Source organism: Poecilia reticulata, chromosome 18 (assembly GCF_904066995.2).
Source record: "Poecilia reticulata chromosome 18, P_reticulata-male-v2, whole genome shotgun sequence".
Classification (NCBI taxonomy): Eukaryota; Metazoa; Chordata; class Actinopteri; order Cyprinodontiformes; family Poeciliidae; genus Poecilia; species Poecilia reticulata.
In genome coordinates, this window is record NC_088847.1 from 28,304,645 (window position 1) to 28,320,499 (window position 15,855).

The 15,855-nt window shown below is 40.5% G+C and overlaps 1 protein-coding gene across 2 annotated transcripts; it reads right to left on the reverse strand.

The window, feature by feature from the left end:
- Positions 1 to 432: 432 nt before the first annotated feature.
- On the reverse strand, positions 433 to 15,423 carry txk (TXK tyrosine kinase). Of its 2 annotated transcripts, none has more exons than XM_008436035.3 (16): positions 14,838 to 15,420; positions 7,988 to 8,042; positions 6,592 to 6,673; positions 6,391 to 6,516; positions 5,987 to 6,051; positions 5,738 to 5,797; positions 5,599 to 5,653; positions 5,315 to 5,394; positions 5,113 to 5,237; positions 4,110 to 4,184; positions 3,465 to 3,636; positions 3,164 to 3,380; positions 2,259 to 2,323; positions 1,921 to 2,039; positions 1,679 to 1,836; positions 433 to 827 (listed from the first exon to the last, which is right to left on the reverse strand). In XM_008436035.3, exons 1-16 carry the CDS (start codon positions 14,848 to 14,850, stop codon positions 756 to 758), a joined length of 1,539 nt encoding a protein of 512 aa, XP_008434257.1. In that variant the 5' UTR covers positions 14,851 to 15,420; the 3' UTR covers positions 433 to 755. The 2 variants fall into 2 exon arrangements, with proteins under 2 accessions (XP_008434257.1, XP_081455906.1); XM_081599780.1 differs by lacking the exon at positions 433 to 827 and adding an exon at positions 834 to 1,550 and having other exon boundaries at positions 14,838 to 15,423.
- Positions 15,424 to 15,855: the final 432 nt, after the last annotated feature.

Sequence of the window (15,855 nt, forward strand, 5' to 3'; positions counted from 1 at the left end):
TGTTCCAAGTTGGAAAAGTGCATTTTTATAGCTCTTGGAGGGTCTTTTTAGTCCCGAAAATGTCAAATGAATACTGTCTATCCACCCCTTTCTTCATCTGCTAAAACTAATTTTAGACATTTTTTTAATCTATATATCCAGCAGATGGCAATGCTGGACAGAAATAATCCCAATTTCTGAGTTCTGTCACACAACCCTGCTGCTAGATGGAACAGTAGATTGATTAGAGTTAAATAAGACTGAACTAGTCTAGAAACCTTCATTTTGTCTCCTTATCGACTTCTTCAAAGCTTGGTGTTAAGATTTGTTTACAATCCTCAAAAATTCAAATAGACACCAACAACTGGGCATCGTTGCACCCTCTGAAATATACACTTCAATTCACTCTGCAAAGCTCTGCAACTAAAAAAATGGAGAAAGTCACAGCATAAATACTTAAAGTGACATTTATTCACTCATTCATGCTTCATCAACAGTCATACACGGTTTTGCTGCTAGTTTGTGTTTTACAGTCTGTACATTAATATAAACAGAAGCTTCATATGTATAAAACCAACTTCACATTAGAATCAGCTTAAAATTTACAATTTCTTGCTGGTCTTATTGCATATTTCAAAATAAATAAATGATTTAAAGCACCGGCATAGGTAAGTTTAATTTATACAATCTACATACAACATTAAAACATGTTTTATTTGTACGTATGAGTTTAAAAACAGCTTGATATTCAGAGGTAAAAGAATAGCATCTTTGTGTTAGTCTGGATTTTCTGCCAGTTTTCTGATTTCCTCCAGGAGTTCAGAAAACGCCGGCCGACCCAAAGGTTTCTGTAAGACCAAGAAAAATGAGGAGAAAAGATGTTAGTAAAAATGTCTGATTGATTTGTTAAGGATGTGGGACTAATATGTTAAATCAGCAACAGATTTTATCAACGAAAAGGCCAATTTCCAAATATTAATATTAACATGTATTTGTCTAATTAACACCCTGGATGTTTGGTTGTTGTGTACAGGGCCGGCACAAACCTTTCTGGGGCCCAAAGCAGATTTTTTTGTGGGGGCCACCATACCAACATGTCAACACCAGATACTTTAGCATTTCTAAGCTACGTTTTGTGCCTATTATCAGCATAATTTGTAATTAGTTTTCATCATACCAGTGTTGTGATGGCTGTTAATTTTAACCCTACAGGAGTAGCTAACTGCAAAAAAATTATTAGCATTTTTAAATGCAGAGTAGAATTTAAGTGTGTGATATTATTTTAACTGTTTGAAAGTAACATCGGCTGATAAATACTAAATTTACAGTTAACAAATTGACAAGTTAGCTTGTATTTTCCCAACAACAGCAGCAGGAATCAACAGGAAGATATCAATTATTATTTGTGTAACAACTATGAAAACAATGTAGAAACTGTTTTTTAATGTGTAATAGCGTTTATTAAATATATATGTTGTTTTTAATCATGCTAGCTTGGTGTTCTTTGGTCCCCTGGTGGTCGTTTAACTCGCTTTGGGCCCGCGCTGGTTCGTGCCATTTGTTTGAATATTCTTAGAAAAAGTAAAAAAAACAACAATGGATGACAGAGCTGCTTCTCTTGGTCCACTGGAGGTAAATTTTTGCTTCAATTTTTGTTTTCTGAGCCATTTTTCTCGGTGAGGACGAAGCGGGTCGGTACCTCGTGCCAGCAGCGGTACATGATGGCGTACAGCGGCTGGGAAGCGCGGTGCGGCCGGTACAGCCGGATCCCTCTGGTGATGTCGTTCACCACCTCCAAGTTGGAGCGGCTCTCAAACGGCGTTCGACCCTCGGAGAAGATCTCCCACATCACCACGCCTGCACACAAACACGTCAGTGACCTCTGACCCCTGGCGTCAGAGCAACACGGCGATCAGCTGGCGATTGGTTAAGGCCTCCTACCGAAGGACCAGACGTCCGACTTGCTGCTGTATTTGCTGTAGTGCAGAACCTCCGGAGGAGACCACTTCACTGGGAACTTGGCGCCGCTGGAGCTGGTGTACTGGTTGTCCAGAACGTACCTGCAGTCGGTTTAAAAGAAACAGAGAGGAAACGAATAACTGAGCTAATCTAAGCGTTTATATGTTCCTATGACAGCGTGTTAGAGCCATGCTAAGAAAAAACAAAAAAATGTTGATGTTGTTATGGCATCACGTGTTGCTCATTTAAATTAATACATACATTTTTATCATTACTAATGATTTTTTAATTGTTTATAAGGGTGGAAGTGTTGGCCGTACCTGGTCATGCCAAAGTCGCTGACCTTCACCACGTTGTTCTCGTTAATCAGACAGTTTCTGGCTGCCTGAATAAAACAGAATAAACACTTAAACTGAATTTAAACTGATATTCAGGACGTTTTGAAATATTTATGAAGTTACTGTTCATAATCTGCTTCCAATAAAGTGAGTATTGACATTTTCAAGTTTATGTTGCTGGACGTAACTAATAATCTAACATGCAATTTTGCCTAGTTACTTTTGAAATAAAGCGATCAGTAAAGTAACTAAATTAGTAATCGGTGGTTTGACTACTTTTTCATTGTAGCTGTGAAAACACTGATAACGACATAAAGCTTAAGTTATGCTGGAAGCATCCCTGAGGTCAAAGTAGATTTTTCTAGCCACCTGCCTCGTCCACACGGCATCCGGCAAATTTCCCTCTGTGTTTTTTACTTCAAAACGTTACATTTGCTCAAGAGGACTCTACACTGCCCCCTAACAGAATAAATTCTACGGTGGGGATTGGCTTGAACGCTCCTATGCTGAAGCCAGCGACTAGCTTTAGCGTCCTTGTGCTTAAGATGGCAACTAGCTTGAGGGTCCCTGTGCTACAGCTAGCGACTAGCTTTAGTGTCCCTGTGCTACAGGTAGTGACTAGCTGAAGTGTCCTTATGCTAGAGCTAGAAACTAACTTGAGCGATCCTGTTCTTTAGCTAGCGACTAGCTTGAGGCTCCCTATGCTAAAGCTAGCGACTAGCTTTAGTGTCCCTGTGCTACAGGTAGTGACTAGCTGAAGTGTCCTTATGCTAGAGCTAGAAACTAACTTGAGCGATCCTGTTCTTTAGCTAGCGACTAGCTTGAGGCTCCCTATGCTAAAGCTAGCGGCTAGCTTTAGAGTCCCTGTCGGCCTGCTGGAGCCTCACCAGGTCTCTGTGGATGAAGCTGTGAGATTCCAGGTACTCCATCCCCTCGCAGACGTCCTGACACATGGACAAAAGCCACGCCTCCTTCAGAGCTCCGCCCCTCTGACGCAGGTAGTTCAGCAGGCAGCCGTTATCCATGAACTCAGCCACGATCAGCAGGGGGCGGTGCTTCAGGCAGACGCCGTACAGCTGAACCAGTTTAGGATGGCACAGCCTCCTGGAGCAGAACGCACAGAAAACGTTACGGAAACGCGTTCTCTGCATCTCGTTGGTGGTTTTCGTCCTGATTCTCCTCCCGTACATCATGACTTTGGCCTCTTCGGCGAAGTCCTCCTCGTACATGGCTCCCTCTCTGATGGACTTGATGGCCACTTTCTGCTGGTCCCGGTACTTGCCGAGCTTCACCACTCCAAACTGGCCACTGCCCAGTTCCTTCATGAAGGTCAGCTCACTGGGGTTGATCTCCCACTTCTCTGAAACAGAGAAAATCAGGGGCAATTAAAATAAAATATCAGGTTAAACTGATTGAATCTTATTAGTTGTATCCCTTGATAATACTAGAACATCAGAAAATCTGCCATGTTGCAGCTAGCACAGGCCTGTTGTGAATGCTAATGCTAGTTAGCATTGCCACCAATGGCTGCGGATAAACAATTTTTCTGTAACTTTAAGTTGTTTTCTGCAACTAGCACATTTAGCAGTGAATACATGTGGTTGATTGACAGCTTTAAAGACTGTTTCTTTGCTCTGATTGGTTGATTTTGGTGCATTTCATCAGACAGCAGCTGCAGCTAAGAGAATGGGTCTTTTCTCAGATTATCTGTCTCATGACAAACTGTCACAACATGGTGACAGTTTTAACAAATATGTAAAAATCATATTCTTTAAAAGTTACATTCAGCAGCTTTAACTGATGCATGTAACGGCTTAACATGAATGTGTTTACCTGAGCTGAATCCTGCTGTGGCTGGGACACACCGTCCCATCGGTCCCACTGCGTACCGTAACCGAGTCACAAGACCTACAAACCCAAACATGAGAACATAAGATATGACAGGAAAAATGACAGATGACCAGGATGTTAAACTATGAGAGCAGACTCAAAATGGGCGTTTCTAAAGCGCAAACGCTGATTGGCTAGTTCAGCAGCAGAAATGAATCTCTAAATGATTGTATTTTATTCCTAGCATGTTGATCTACAGGAACATACTCCATGCAGAGTGAAAAAACAATGTAAAAGCTAAAATTAGCTAAATAGTTAAAATTAGCTAAAATACTAGTGGTAACATGTAGGCTAACATGTTGATCTATACTAACATACTTCATACAGAGTGAAAAAACTCATGAAAGAAGCTAAACTAGCTAAAGTATTAACAATAGCCTACATAATATACTATCATTAGTATTTTAGCTAACTTTAGCTATATAGATATATTAATGGAGTATGTTACATCATACTAGCAACTAGGCTAGCTTTTGGTAGCCTAGTTGCTTTTACTGTTGCTCTACAGCTAATTTTAGCTTTTATATGGGTTTTTTTCACTCTGCTTGAGGTACTAGCTATGCTAGTGCTAGCGTAGATGCTATCCATTTTCTAGCTAGTTTTAGCTTTTTAGCTAGTTAATCTTTGTTCTATCTCATATCTCCAACATATTAAAATAATATGTTACAATCTACACAATATTTTGAGATGTTAATTTTGTCCAGTCTTTGAGAACCCCTACAGTTCTCAAAGCTTGTCCAATCGTGTTGCGGCTCATTTGGTTTGTCCAATCGTGTTGCGGCTCATTTGGTTTGTCCAATCGTGTTGCGGCTCATTTGGTTTGTCCAATCGTGTTGCGGCTCATTTGGTTTGTCCAATCGTGTTGCGGCTCATTTGGTTTGTCCAATCAGGCGTTGCTGTTGAGAAACGCCCACTTTGTCTGCAGAGACGCCAACTCGTCTCCTACCTGCTGCATTGTGTTCATGGTAGTGTATAACGTCTGGTATGGAGCTGAAGACGTGTTTTTCTGCCAGGTAGAACTGTCCAGTGTTCGTTATTTTTATCTGGTAATGCCTAATGTCTCCATTCGGACTGTGCAGTAAAAATATTTGGTTAAATATTTTCTGTGGATGTAAGTTTTATTCTGGAATTTAAAACTTGTGACTCACCTTAACGTCTTTGTATAAACAGAAACGGTGTAAGTTCCTTGTTTACTGGACTCCCGCACAACAAAACCACCTTCTTTATCCTGGAAAACAGCAATTAATTATTAGAACCGTAGTGAAAATTCACATTTAAGATAAATCAGGAGTTAATCTCTTGCAACTTTCAAGTGTAAATATGTTTATATTTAGACAGTGTGATGAATAAATCAAGATTCAAAATTTAATTCAGGTTCAAAACTACTTTATTGATCCCAAAGTGAAATTAAATAATCATAAATAAATAATACCTGCTGTTTCAGCAGCTGCTCAGCTTCTGTCCTGGTGATGTTCTTGCAGTACCACCTTCATGACGGACATTTTAAATAAACATTAAATGTTTTCTAACTGCGCTCTCCGGCCGAGTGAAATAAGAAGTTTAAAACTTACGAGTTTGCCTCGATTCTGTTCTTCTCTGTTACGTAGTTACTGGGGATGAAGCCTTTATTCCTGAGCAAAACGACGTCAGAACCGAGTTGTTAGAGGATTTACAACCGACGGCCTCGATAATTTAAGTGTTAGACATGTTTTTCATCTGAATCTGTCAACTTTGAGAAGCTGCTGATTGATTAATTAGTAAGATGAAATCACAGTTTAAGTGAATGGTTCTGTGGTGGTTCTGGACTTGGTCTGCCGTACCCGTGTCTGTCCTCCGCTCTCCACCACAGCTGGTCCTGCTTGTGGAGGATGACGTATTCCTCTCCCTGGAGACACAAAGCATTAGCATTACACGCATTTATTTATTTGCTTTTTGTTGTCAGTAAATAAATCTGATCAACTAGTAAATATCTGGTTATTCCTCGTTAATTAATCACTAAAATTATTGTTATTTTGGTTTGACCAGAGGTCATAATGTCCAATTTTATTCATTTAAATGGAGCAAAGGACCAAAATGAATGAGAATTTAGTGCAACAGAAAGTTTTTAGATAATAATGTACAGTTAAATGTATTTTTTCTTCATAATTTATAAAAAAAATACTTTACAACAGTGATAATAATTTCATTCACCAGAGTTTCAGTGAACTGGTGTGAAACTGTGTACCTGTTTAATGGTGAGGTCCGAGTCCTCCTTGGCCGTGAAGTCGTACATGGCAACGACGCTCACCAAACCTTCACCTTCTCCGTTCTCCGGAGGGGGCAGAGGGAGCTTTTTCCTGGACCGGTCCACCTGACCAAAACGTAGCAAAAGTCAAAACCTAGACCTCAGTAACGCACGGATACGGACAAATGTGCCGTTTCTTACCCGCCGGGCGTTTCCAGGGTATCGTCTGGTTGTGAAACAGAGAGACGTTCTGCCCTCCAGCTCCATGCGTGTGTTGATCTCCCTGCAATCAGACAAATCGTCTTTACATTTGGGGGTTTTTTTCTATTCAGTTTGAAAATGTATCAAAATCTTTCCACCACTAAGATCTGGTGGCATCAGCATTTAACTTTTTTTGGCACTGGCAAATCAACAAATTAGATTTATTTGGGTGCACATACTTATTTTTAAGGTAAAATTAGCACAACATTAAAAAGTTATGTAAAAATAAGTAAAACCAATTTAATTATAACATTTTGGGGCTGCCCTAAATATGGGCGGAGCCAATTGTTGAACTCCGCCCATATTTGGGGCTGCCCCAAAAGTGAACTCAGACCACATTTCCTGCTGCCCATATTTGGAGCAGCACATTTGTGAATATTTGGGGCATCCCCAAAAATGGGCGGAGTCAGTTATTTGACTCCGCCCATTTTTGGGGATGCCTTGAAGCTTTCACTTACTGACAGAAATTGTGTTATTATGTATTATATGTATAGATTAACACATATTTTACATCTTCTGCAAGTAAGTAGCACAACCAAGGCTAGTAGAGGGGATCAAATATTAAACTTCGCCCAGATACATTTTAAGAAAACAAACCCGAAGATTCGCTTTATTATTACAAATTTTTCAAACTCCTGAAATAAGCTGATTTATAAGCCTTTTCTTTTGCATTTTTTTAATTTTAGAGGAAACTTGCAAATGAGATGAACTGAAAAGTTATAAGCGATGAAAGAACATTTTCCTGTTGAAATTATAGACCAAAAACAGAGTTTCATGATCCAACCGCTTTTCTTTAATGTTATTTTGGTGCATGCATCTTTGCACGCTGTTCATTCGTTGGACAGGGTTCGCTCACCACATGGCTCCGAGGCTAACCACAAGCTAAAAACTCTAAAACGTGGCCTCGATCTGTGAGCTTCTGCAGGATGGACGTTTCCTCTGTATCTTTAGAAATATGCAAAACTACACGAACTGGGAAGATATAAATATCCTCATTTCAATACCTCCAATTCCTCCCAGCAGTTTTTTTCTCTTTACGTTGCTTTTGAGGAACTTGACCCCTGTATTGTTTATAACGTTGTACAACGACATGTTTCAGCTCAACTCTTAGGTCCAACCACAGCATTTCAATCAAGTTGAGGGCTGGACTTTGACTGGGCCAAAGTTACGCCTTGATTCTGGTCTTTTTCAGACCTGTTGCTGTGGATCCTCTGCTGTATTTGTAATATTTTAAGAGACAGAGTGCAGGGTTGACTCAGTGACTTAAAACAAGCCTTAAAAATCACCACGAAAACGTAACTGGAGGCTTTTCTACCTCAACAATTCTTATCTTTACCTGCTTGAGCAGCAGCAGCAACAGCAGCAGCAGCATACAGAGTGGGTGGATTGATCTGAAACAGACAGAAAGAGGAGAAGTTATGGCTAATCTTTTAGCTTTTCCAAATTAAAGTCTATACATTTTTATGGTAGATTGGGTTAAGTCTAGATGGTTGGATGGTTTATCTATAAATATGGATGTAAACAAAAAGTTCCTCCAGTTTTTTCCAATTCTGCCATCGTGGAAATTCACCCAAAATCAGCAGATACTTAAATTTTTACTCAAGTTTTTCACAAATGTTGAAAAGCATTGCATTTTAGCAAGATGCTGTCTCCCATCTGCAGCCTCAGCCTGATTTTATGTCAATTTAAATATGACTGATGTGACGGGAAACAAAAATCAAGCTATTTCAGTTTGTTAAAGAATAGAAATGTTTTCTTTTCTCTCATCTTTTTCTTATAAAGATTTTGAAACTGGTTTGATGATGGAAAAATATCACAAAATTCCTTGTAAATATTTCTAAAGTAACACCACAAAATTTGTGATCATCATCGGAATAAAAAAAGAACTAAAACAATCTAAAAATGCTTGAGAGACTGATTTATACAAATGTACTTTTTCTATTCACATAAAGGCAGAGCAGCAAATGTTAAAAGCTTCTTTTAACACCTTTAATGACTAGATTTAAAAAGTGGCATAAATGACAATGTCATCAACATACAGACGTATTTTAGCTGAAATTAGCTACTTTCCTGCTTCATTAAGCCTCACTATAACTCATTTATGAAAATATATAAGACAGGGACTTAAACATATCCCTGAGGAACACCTGTGGATACAAAAGGAGAAGCTAAGTTAGTTGAAACTTATGTTTGTTAAAGTTTAAACCAAACCAAATTAACTTTTCTAGCTTTATATGTGATCCTCTCATCAAAAACACACCCAGAGTTTTGATTGGACTGCATATTTAAGAAATCCTAAAATCTCCCTGCATCATTCAGGGCCTAAACTCCTGTTCATACGAAGTGAACTGGTGGCTGGAGTTTTGTTTTATCCAAAGCTCCAGCCAAGATTCCCAGCAAAACTCCTCCAGACTAGCGGCAGCAGCAATCAGCAAATACCTGGTGGAACCGCTGATCTCATTATAGGAGCTACATCTCAGTGAAATGTTGTGAAAATGTTGTTAAAGGGTCAATAGAGAAGCCATCTTGTTATGACTTCCTGGAGGCGGAGCTTCAGAACGAGCAGGAGCTTCTTAAAGAGACAGGCACCCAATTTCAGGGCATTCAATTACAGTCAAATTTCTCTTATTTTTTATACAAACACCATTTTCATAGCAACTAAAGGTAACTTAGTTAATTGATTGTGCTTTAAAATAGCACTATGTGCCTGTAAAATACTCAATACTGCCCCTTTAATTAACTACATACTTAAATCTAAACAAATAATTATTACTGTCTAACATTTATAAAGTGTCTTTGTTCAAACCAGAGTAGCTCCAGCGTTGATATCTCTGTGAGTTGCATAAAGTTTACACATTTAATGTATTATTACATAATATTAATCCCTATTTTGCCATTTTAGAGAGAAAACTGTTGCTGACGCAGCTGTTAACATACGTTACATTTATTTTCTGTTTGACGTTGGTTGAGTTTAAGCCACTAAAGTTAACGTTTGCCCTTTAAGAGCGAAATTGTAACCAGTAAAAAGATCAAATCTAACAAGGAAACGCATCTTTGAAAATTGTCCCACCAGCTGTTTTAGCTAATTTTTTTCTGTCTTTGTGTCTCTGTGGTTTGAAGTGGGAGGTCGTTGTCAGGAAGCATAGTTTCCTTTTCTGCAGAATTAACACTCTCTTTGCTTTGAGCGAGTTTCTGTGGGCGAGTGAACAAGATGGTTCACTTGTGGCCGGGTCATTGTTTGTCTGAGACTGCAGGGAGAGGTGGCTACATTACTTCCTGTGTGAATTTAAAAAAAACCCACTCATATGCAGAGCGACGAGTCTCCTGCGATTCTGAAGGTACAAAATGAAAGCAGAGCTTCAGGGGAAAAAAAGGTGATGAAATAAACATCACGCCAGCGAGCGATGGACTCTTTTTCTCAGTAATACGTCTAATCTGCTATTTGCGTTACCAAACTTGTCAAAACACAATGAATGGCTCGTCTAATATATTGCAAAACAAGCGATTTAAATGCTTTAACCATCTTCTTTTGCAAATAAATTTGCTTTATTTATCCGAAAGTAAATATTTCTTAATCCGTTATTTAAGATTTGCAACCCAGGAGAGATGGGTCAGGTGAAGTTTTTCTCACTACAGAAACAGAATTCTGTGTATTTTATGGGGACGGTGTGTGACAGACCAGGACAAAGTAGGAAAAGGAAACGAGGATTTAACAAGTTGGGATCCTGGAAAGCTTAGTGTGCAACAAACCGCCTGCAGAAATCCCTCAGAGGGGCAGATTTTGTGTTTTATGACATAATCAAGTATCTGTGTTGCCTCCAGTTGTTATAAAAATGCTGCATATATCAAATACATCTTGGCTTCATAATTCAACATCTTGAAATTGGGCCTCTGTCTCTTTAAGAACCTCCTGCTCTTTCTGAAGCTCCACCTCCAGGAAGTCATAACAACATGGCTCCTCTATTAACCCTTTAACAACATTTCACTGAGAAGAAGCTCCTATAATGAGCTCAGCAGATGTTTGCTAATTGCTACTGGCTAGTCTGAAGGAGCTGAGTGGGGGAGGAGCCGTGACTCGAAGGCGGGGCTAGGTCCACCCAGGCATTTAGCACAGCTGAATGGTTGCCATGGAGATTAAAGGATTTCTCAGACATGCATGAATGAATCAAGACATCACTCAGTGTTTGTTTTTGATAAAGGAATAATTTTATAACCTGGAAAACTTAAAAGTCGATGGACGGACGGACGGACGGACGGATGGACGGACGGATGGACGGACGGATGGACGGACGTAGAGCTAAAATAAATCTGTATGCTAATGACATTGACTTTTTAAAATTAGTTTCTGTTGATAACTCGTCCCTCTATCCAACAGGGTTTCCAATCAAAGCCTATTAATGTGTCAGAATGGCCCAGTCAAAGAAACTGAATCAATAATGAAACATTAATTAAAATGAACCCTTTCCAAAGTGTGCCGGTCGGATTTTTAATAAAGCGTTCTGATGCTAAAAATGAGCAATAATGCTAAAGAAAGCTGCAATGTAGTCAATGTAGTCATGTTCACTAAGCTGTTCTTGTACCATTTAACATGTCGCATAAGCTAAAATGAGCCAATATGCTAATAATAGCATGAATGCTATCAGTAGCATGTGAAGTATCACTAGCATGTTGTCTGTCATTACTTACTCCATTCAGTATATGAAACATTGGTAAGAAGTAAGAAAAGAGTTCTGATGCTCAACATTAGCATCAATGCTAAGCTGAGCTAAATTGTAGTCAAAAACCTGTGGAGAGTCAGAAACATGTTGACGAAGCTGTACTTTTGTTAAAATTAATGCATTAGGTGAAATTAGCCAAAATGCTAATCTTAGCATGATTGCTATCAGTATCATGTTCAGAAACTATCCATCCATCCATCCATTTTCTTGCACCCTTTTTCCCTCAGTGGGGTTGGGAGGGTTGCTGGTGCCTCTCCAGCCAACGTTTCGGGCGAGAGGCGGGGTCACCCTGGACAGGTCGCCAGTTTGTCGCAGGGCAACACAGAGACACACAGGACACACAATCATGCACACACACACTCACACCTAGGGGCAATTTGGAGAGGCCAATTAACCTGACAGTCATGTTTTTGGACTGTGGGAGGAAACCGGAGTACCCGGAGAAAACCCATGCATGCACAGGGAGAACATGGAGACACCATGCAGAAAGACCGGGGCCGGGAATCGAACCCAGAACCTTCTTGCTGCAAGGCAACAGCTCTACCAACTGCACCACTGTGCAGCCCTTGTTCAGAAACAATATATAAAAAAATTAATTAAAATTAATTTTACATCCATGAAAACTCAAATGTAATATTTAAAACTTCAATACATAAAATCAGTTATTTAACAATATGAGGTGGATCAGCTGTCACAGGGAGGAATCTATCGAGTACGACGAGTTTGACGCGAGCGGTTCGAGACCGAGTGTGAAGCGGCCGGGATGAGGCTCAGTGCCTCCAAATCCGAGGCCATGGTCTTGAGCCGGAAAAGGGTAGAGTGCCTTCTCCGGGTCAGGGGGGTCGTCCTGCCTCAAGTGGAGGAGTTTAAGTATCTGGGGATCTTGTTCACGAATGAGGGAAGAAATGAGCGGGAGATCGACAGGCGGATTGGGGCAGCGTCTACTGTGAAGCGGGCGCTGTACCGGTCTGTTGTGGTGAAGAGAGAGCTGAGCCAAAAAGCGAAGCTCTCGATTTACCGGTCGATCTACGTTCCCACCCTCATCTATGGTCATGAGCTTTGGGTCATGACCGAAAGAACGAGATCACGGATACAAGCGGCTGAAATGGGTTTCCTCCTCCGCAGGGTGGCTGGGCTCTCCCTTAGAGAGAGAAGCTCGGTCATCCAGGAGGGACTCAGAGTAGAGCCGCTGCTCCTCCACGTCGAGAGGAGCCAGTTGAGGCTCGGGCATCTGGTCAGGATGCCTCCTGGACGCCTCCCTGGTGAGGAGTTCATGTCCCACCGGGAGGAGGCCTCGGGGGAGACCCAGGACACGCTGGAGGGACTATGTCTCTCGGCTGGCCTGGGAACGCCTTGGGGTTCCTGGAGGAGCTGGAAGAAGTGGCTGGAATGAGGGAAGTCTGGGCCTCCATTCTGAAGCTGCTGCCCCCGCGACCCGACCCCGGATAAGAGGAAGAAAATGGATGGATGGATGGATGGATGGATGGATGGATGGATGGATGGATGGATGGATGGATGGATGGATGGATTATTTCTTAGTCTGTTGTTTCTCTCCCTCGCCCCCTGTGCCTCTCTCTCTCTCTATCTCTCCCCCTCCCCCTCTCTCTCTAATCGTCCATCTGGTCGTTGCTCAGTTTACTTGAGTCATTTTATTATGAAGTATTTCTGCTCTTACTTGAGTAAAATTTTTGGATTTTCTACCCACTGAATGAAAAACAAACATGTTTTCACCAGAAATTCACCAGACACAGAGACACACCTGCAGTTTTTGTTCAAGTTTCATAAGTTTTGTTATTAAAAGAAACTGATTTGGAAAGATTTAGTTTTGTTTCATTCATTTTAATATTTAAAATACCAACATTTCCACTTATCTTCATATTTTGATCTGTCTGATGATTTAGTTTCTAAACATTAAATGATTGGTAATTTGACCAGTTAGTCGGTACTTCAGTTTATTCTTAATCAAACAAATTTTTATTTTTATTTTGTAATTTTTAAATAAATCTCTTGAGGATAATTCCTGGTTGCTCTTCCCATCTCTGTCTACAACCATCGCGCCTTAAAACAAACGTAACAAACGTTTTCATCCCTGCTGGTTTTTGCACGTCTCTGTTGTTTTATTCACTTGTAAAAATAAACATGAATATTTTGGATTTTCTTTAATCGTTGTACGTTCCTTGGATCAGCTGTTTGTGGTAACAGCTCCGTATTTACGTTGTAATTTTACACTTACTGTACAGCATGTTGTTGTTCATTTTGCTTTTTGTTTATTTTTATACTTTTCTCTTTGTCTGAACCTGAAAGTCTTGATTCTGCTGCTGGGTTTCCCCGTTTTGGGACAGTAGAGCTGATTTTGGTTCTTCTGGGTTTCTGAGCTTCTCTTTGAAGTTTTGCTCCCATTTCACCCGTTTTCTCCTCGTCTTTTAAGCAAATTAGTGCTGAATGTCTTTAAACGACACAAACTGGGGCAGTGAGTGGCTGAGATGGCAAAGCACAGATGTTATCACTGGTTTGATTCCAGGTCACGACCCTCTGCCTGCTCGCTGCAAAACTCTGAATTTATCAGGTTTGTTTTTCTTTTAAATGGGTGAAAAAGCAGCTAATGCCAAAAGAAAAACCCTGAAACGTCTGGAGAACAAAAGTTTGGCTGCTAAGGAGGAAAATATTCACTTTTTCTGGTTTCAGCTGGTGGTTTGGCTCTTTAAGACACTTTTTAATAGTTATTTTAATAAAAACCTGCGAGGATTTAAACGATGAAGAAATCTTGTTGTCAGGACATTTAAAGCTGCAGCAGCTCATGTTTGAGCCTCAACAAAAGGAAAACTGAGCTTTGTGACCAAAATCTACACGTTCTGCTATTAGCTGTCCATCTCTGCTTGTTGTTTATGGATGTTTCTTGCGCATCAGATTTATGTGCGTACCAGAAACAAGCAAACAGAAAAGTTCCGCTTTGAAACATTTGTATATAAAATGTAAAAATGTGAGTAATTCCTGACGATGAATCAGCTGTTTGGGGTTTTATTTCTAGATAAACCGAAGTCGCCTTGGGAGGTTTGTGGGCTGTTTACTTTGGTTTTCTTCTTAATTTCTAATTAAATCCCGGTCCAGATGTGAAACTGCTTCTCTGAAAGCCGCCAGCAGTGAGAAGTGAAACCTCTGCAGGCCAGAGCTGCTAACTGAGGAGCTTCTCTGCGTTTCCACAGGTGAAGCACCGCGCCGTGGAGTGAAGGAAGCGCTTTGTTTTGATTAGTCACGGAGAAACGGAGGCTAACCGTCACACTTTGGGTTTGGCTGATTGTGCAGTTTTAGAAGCAGAATGCTGTAAATATCTGAGTGTTTTATGAATCCGTGGCAGCGTCTCCTGTACATCAACACCAATCATCTGCTTCTTCTAACTCCCCTCATTTGCTCTTCTTGTTCTCTTTAAGTTTAAAGCGTAAATGTTTAGGTTCTGGAGCGTCTACTTACTCGAGTGAATCATGTTGGTGTTTGGTCTTCGCTCTCTTCTGTCCTCCTCTTCCTCCGCCTGGTTTTGCTCCAGTTTTGGTTCTGGAGATCGAAGTCGCCTTCGGTTTCTCAGCACGGACGCAGCTGCTGTGATGCTGCAGGTAGGAAGCGGCCGAGGCGAGAAAAGGGGCAGGTGGGTGGAGGAAGTGAGGTAGGTGAAGAAGAGCAGCAGAAAGAGCCAACAATAAGTTCAGAAAGAGGATTTTTAATTGCTGGTGCTGATGTTCGGATTGCTGCTGAAAGAGTAAAACGTTTCCTTTAAATTGTGCTTCGTTCGCCAGAGTTTATAGAGAATGAGAAAGACAAAGAGAGCAGTGCGGAGGAAGTGAAACAATGACGTGAACGAAACCGCAGAGCATCCGTCTGAGAATAAATCCAGGAAGAAGAAGGGCTGTGAAAACAGTCAGCCGCTTCAGTCTGACTCTTTCACTTTACGTTACTGACTCTAAAAATGTTTTCCGCTTCAAAGCCCTGAAAAAAAACGACGCCACGACCGTTTGTTTGGTCAAATCAAAGCTGCAAGAGCAGAAATTAAAGTGTGAATGGATTCATCAAAACGATTGAACTAAATCAAATTAGAAAAAAGTATCTGACTGTTAGCATCTTAACTTTTACCAGTTTATACTTTTGCTGTTTTGTTAGCTTGTTTTATGTCAGACTGTTAGCTTTAGGCTATGTTGCTAACTCTATTAGCACTTAGCTTCTCACAGAGTAGCAGTTTATTAGACACCGTTAGCTATTAGCGTTACTCTAAAAGCTGCTAGCTTGACTAAATTAGCTGTTAGCTTCACTCGCTCATCTGTTAGCTTGAATGCATCACCTTCCTAAAGTAATCTGCTATACGTTAGCTTGAATAGCTGTTAGCTTGCCTGTGTTTAGATGTTTATTAGCAATTGTTATGAGTTAATGTAATCTGTTAGCTTGACTTTAATTAGCTGTTAGCTTGACTAATTAGCTTGACTTGCTAAGTTGAAAGCTT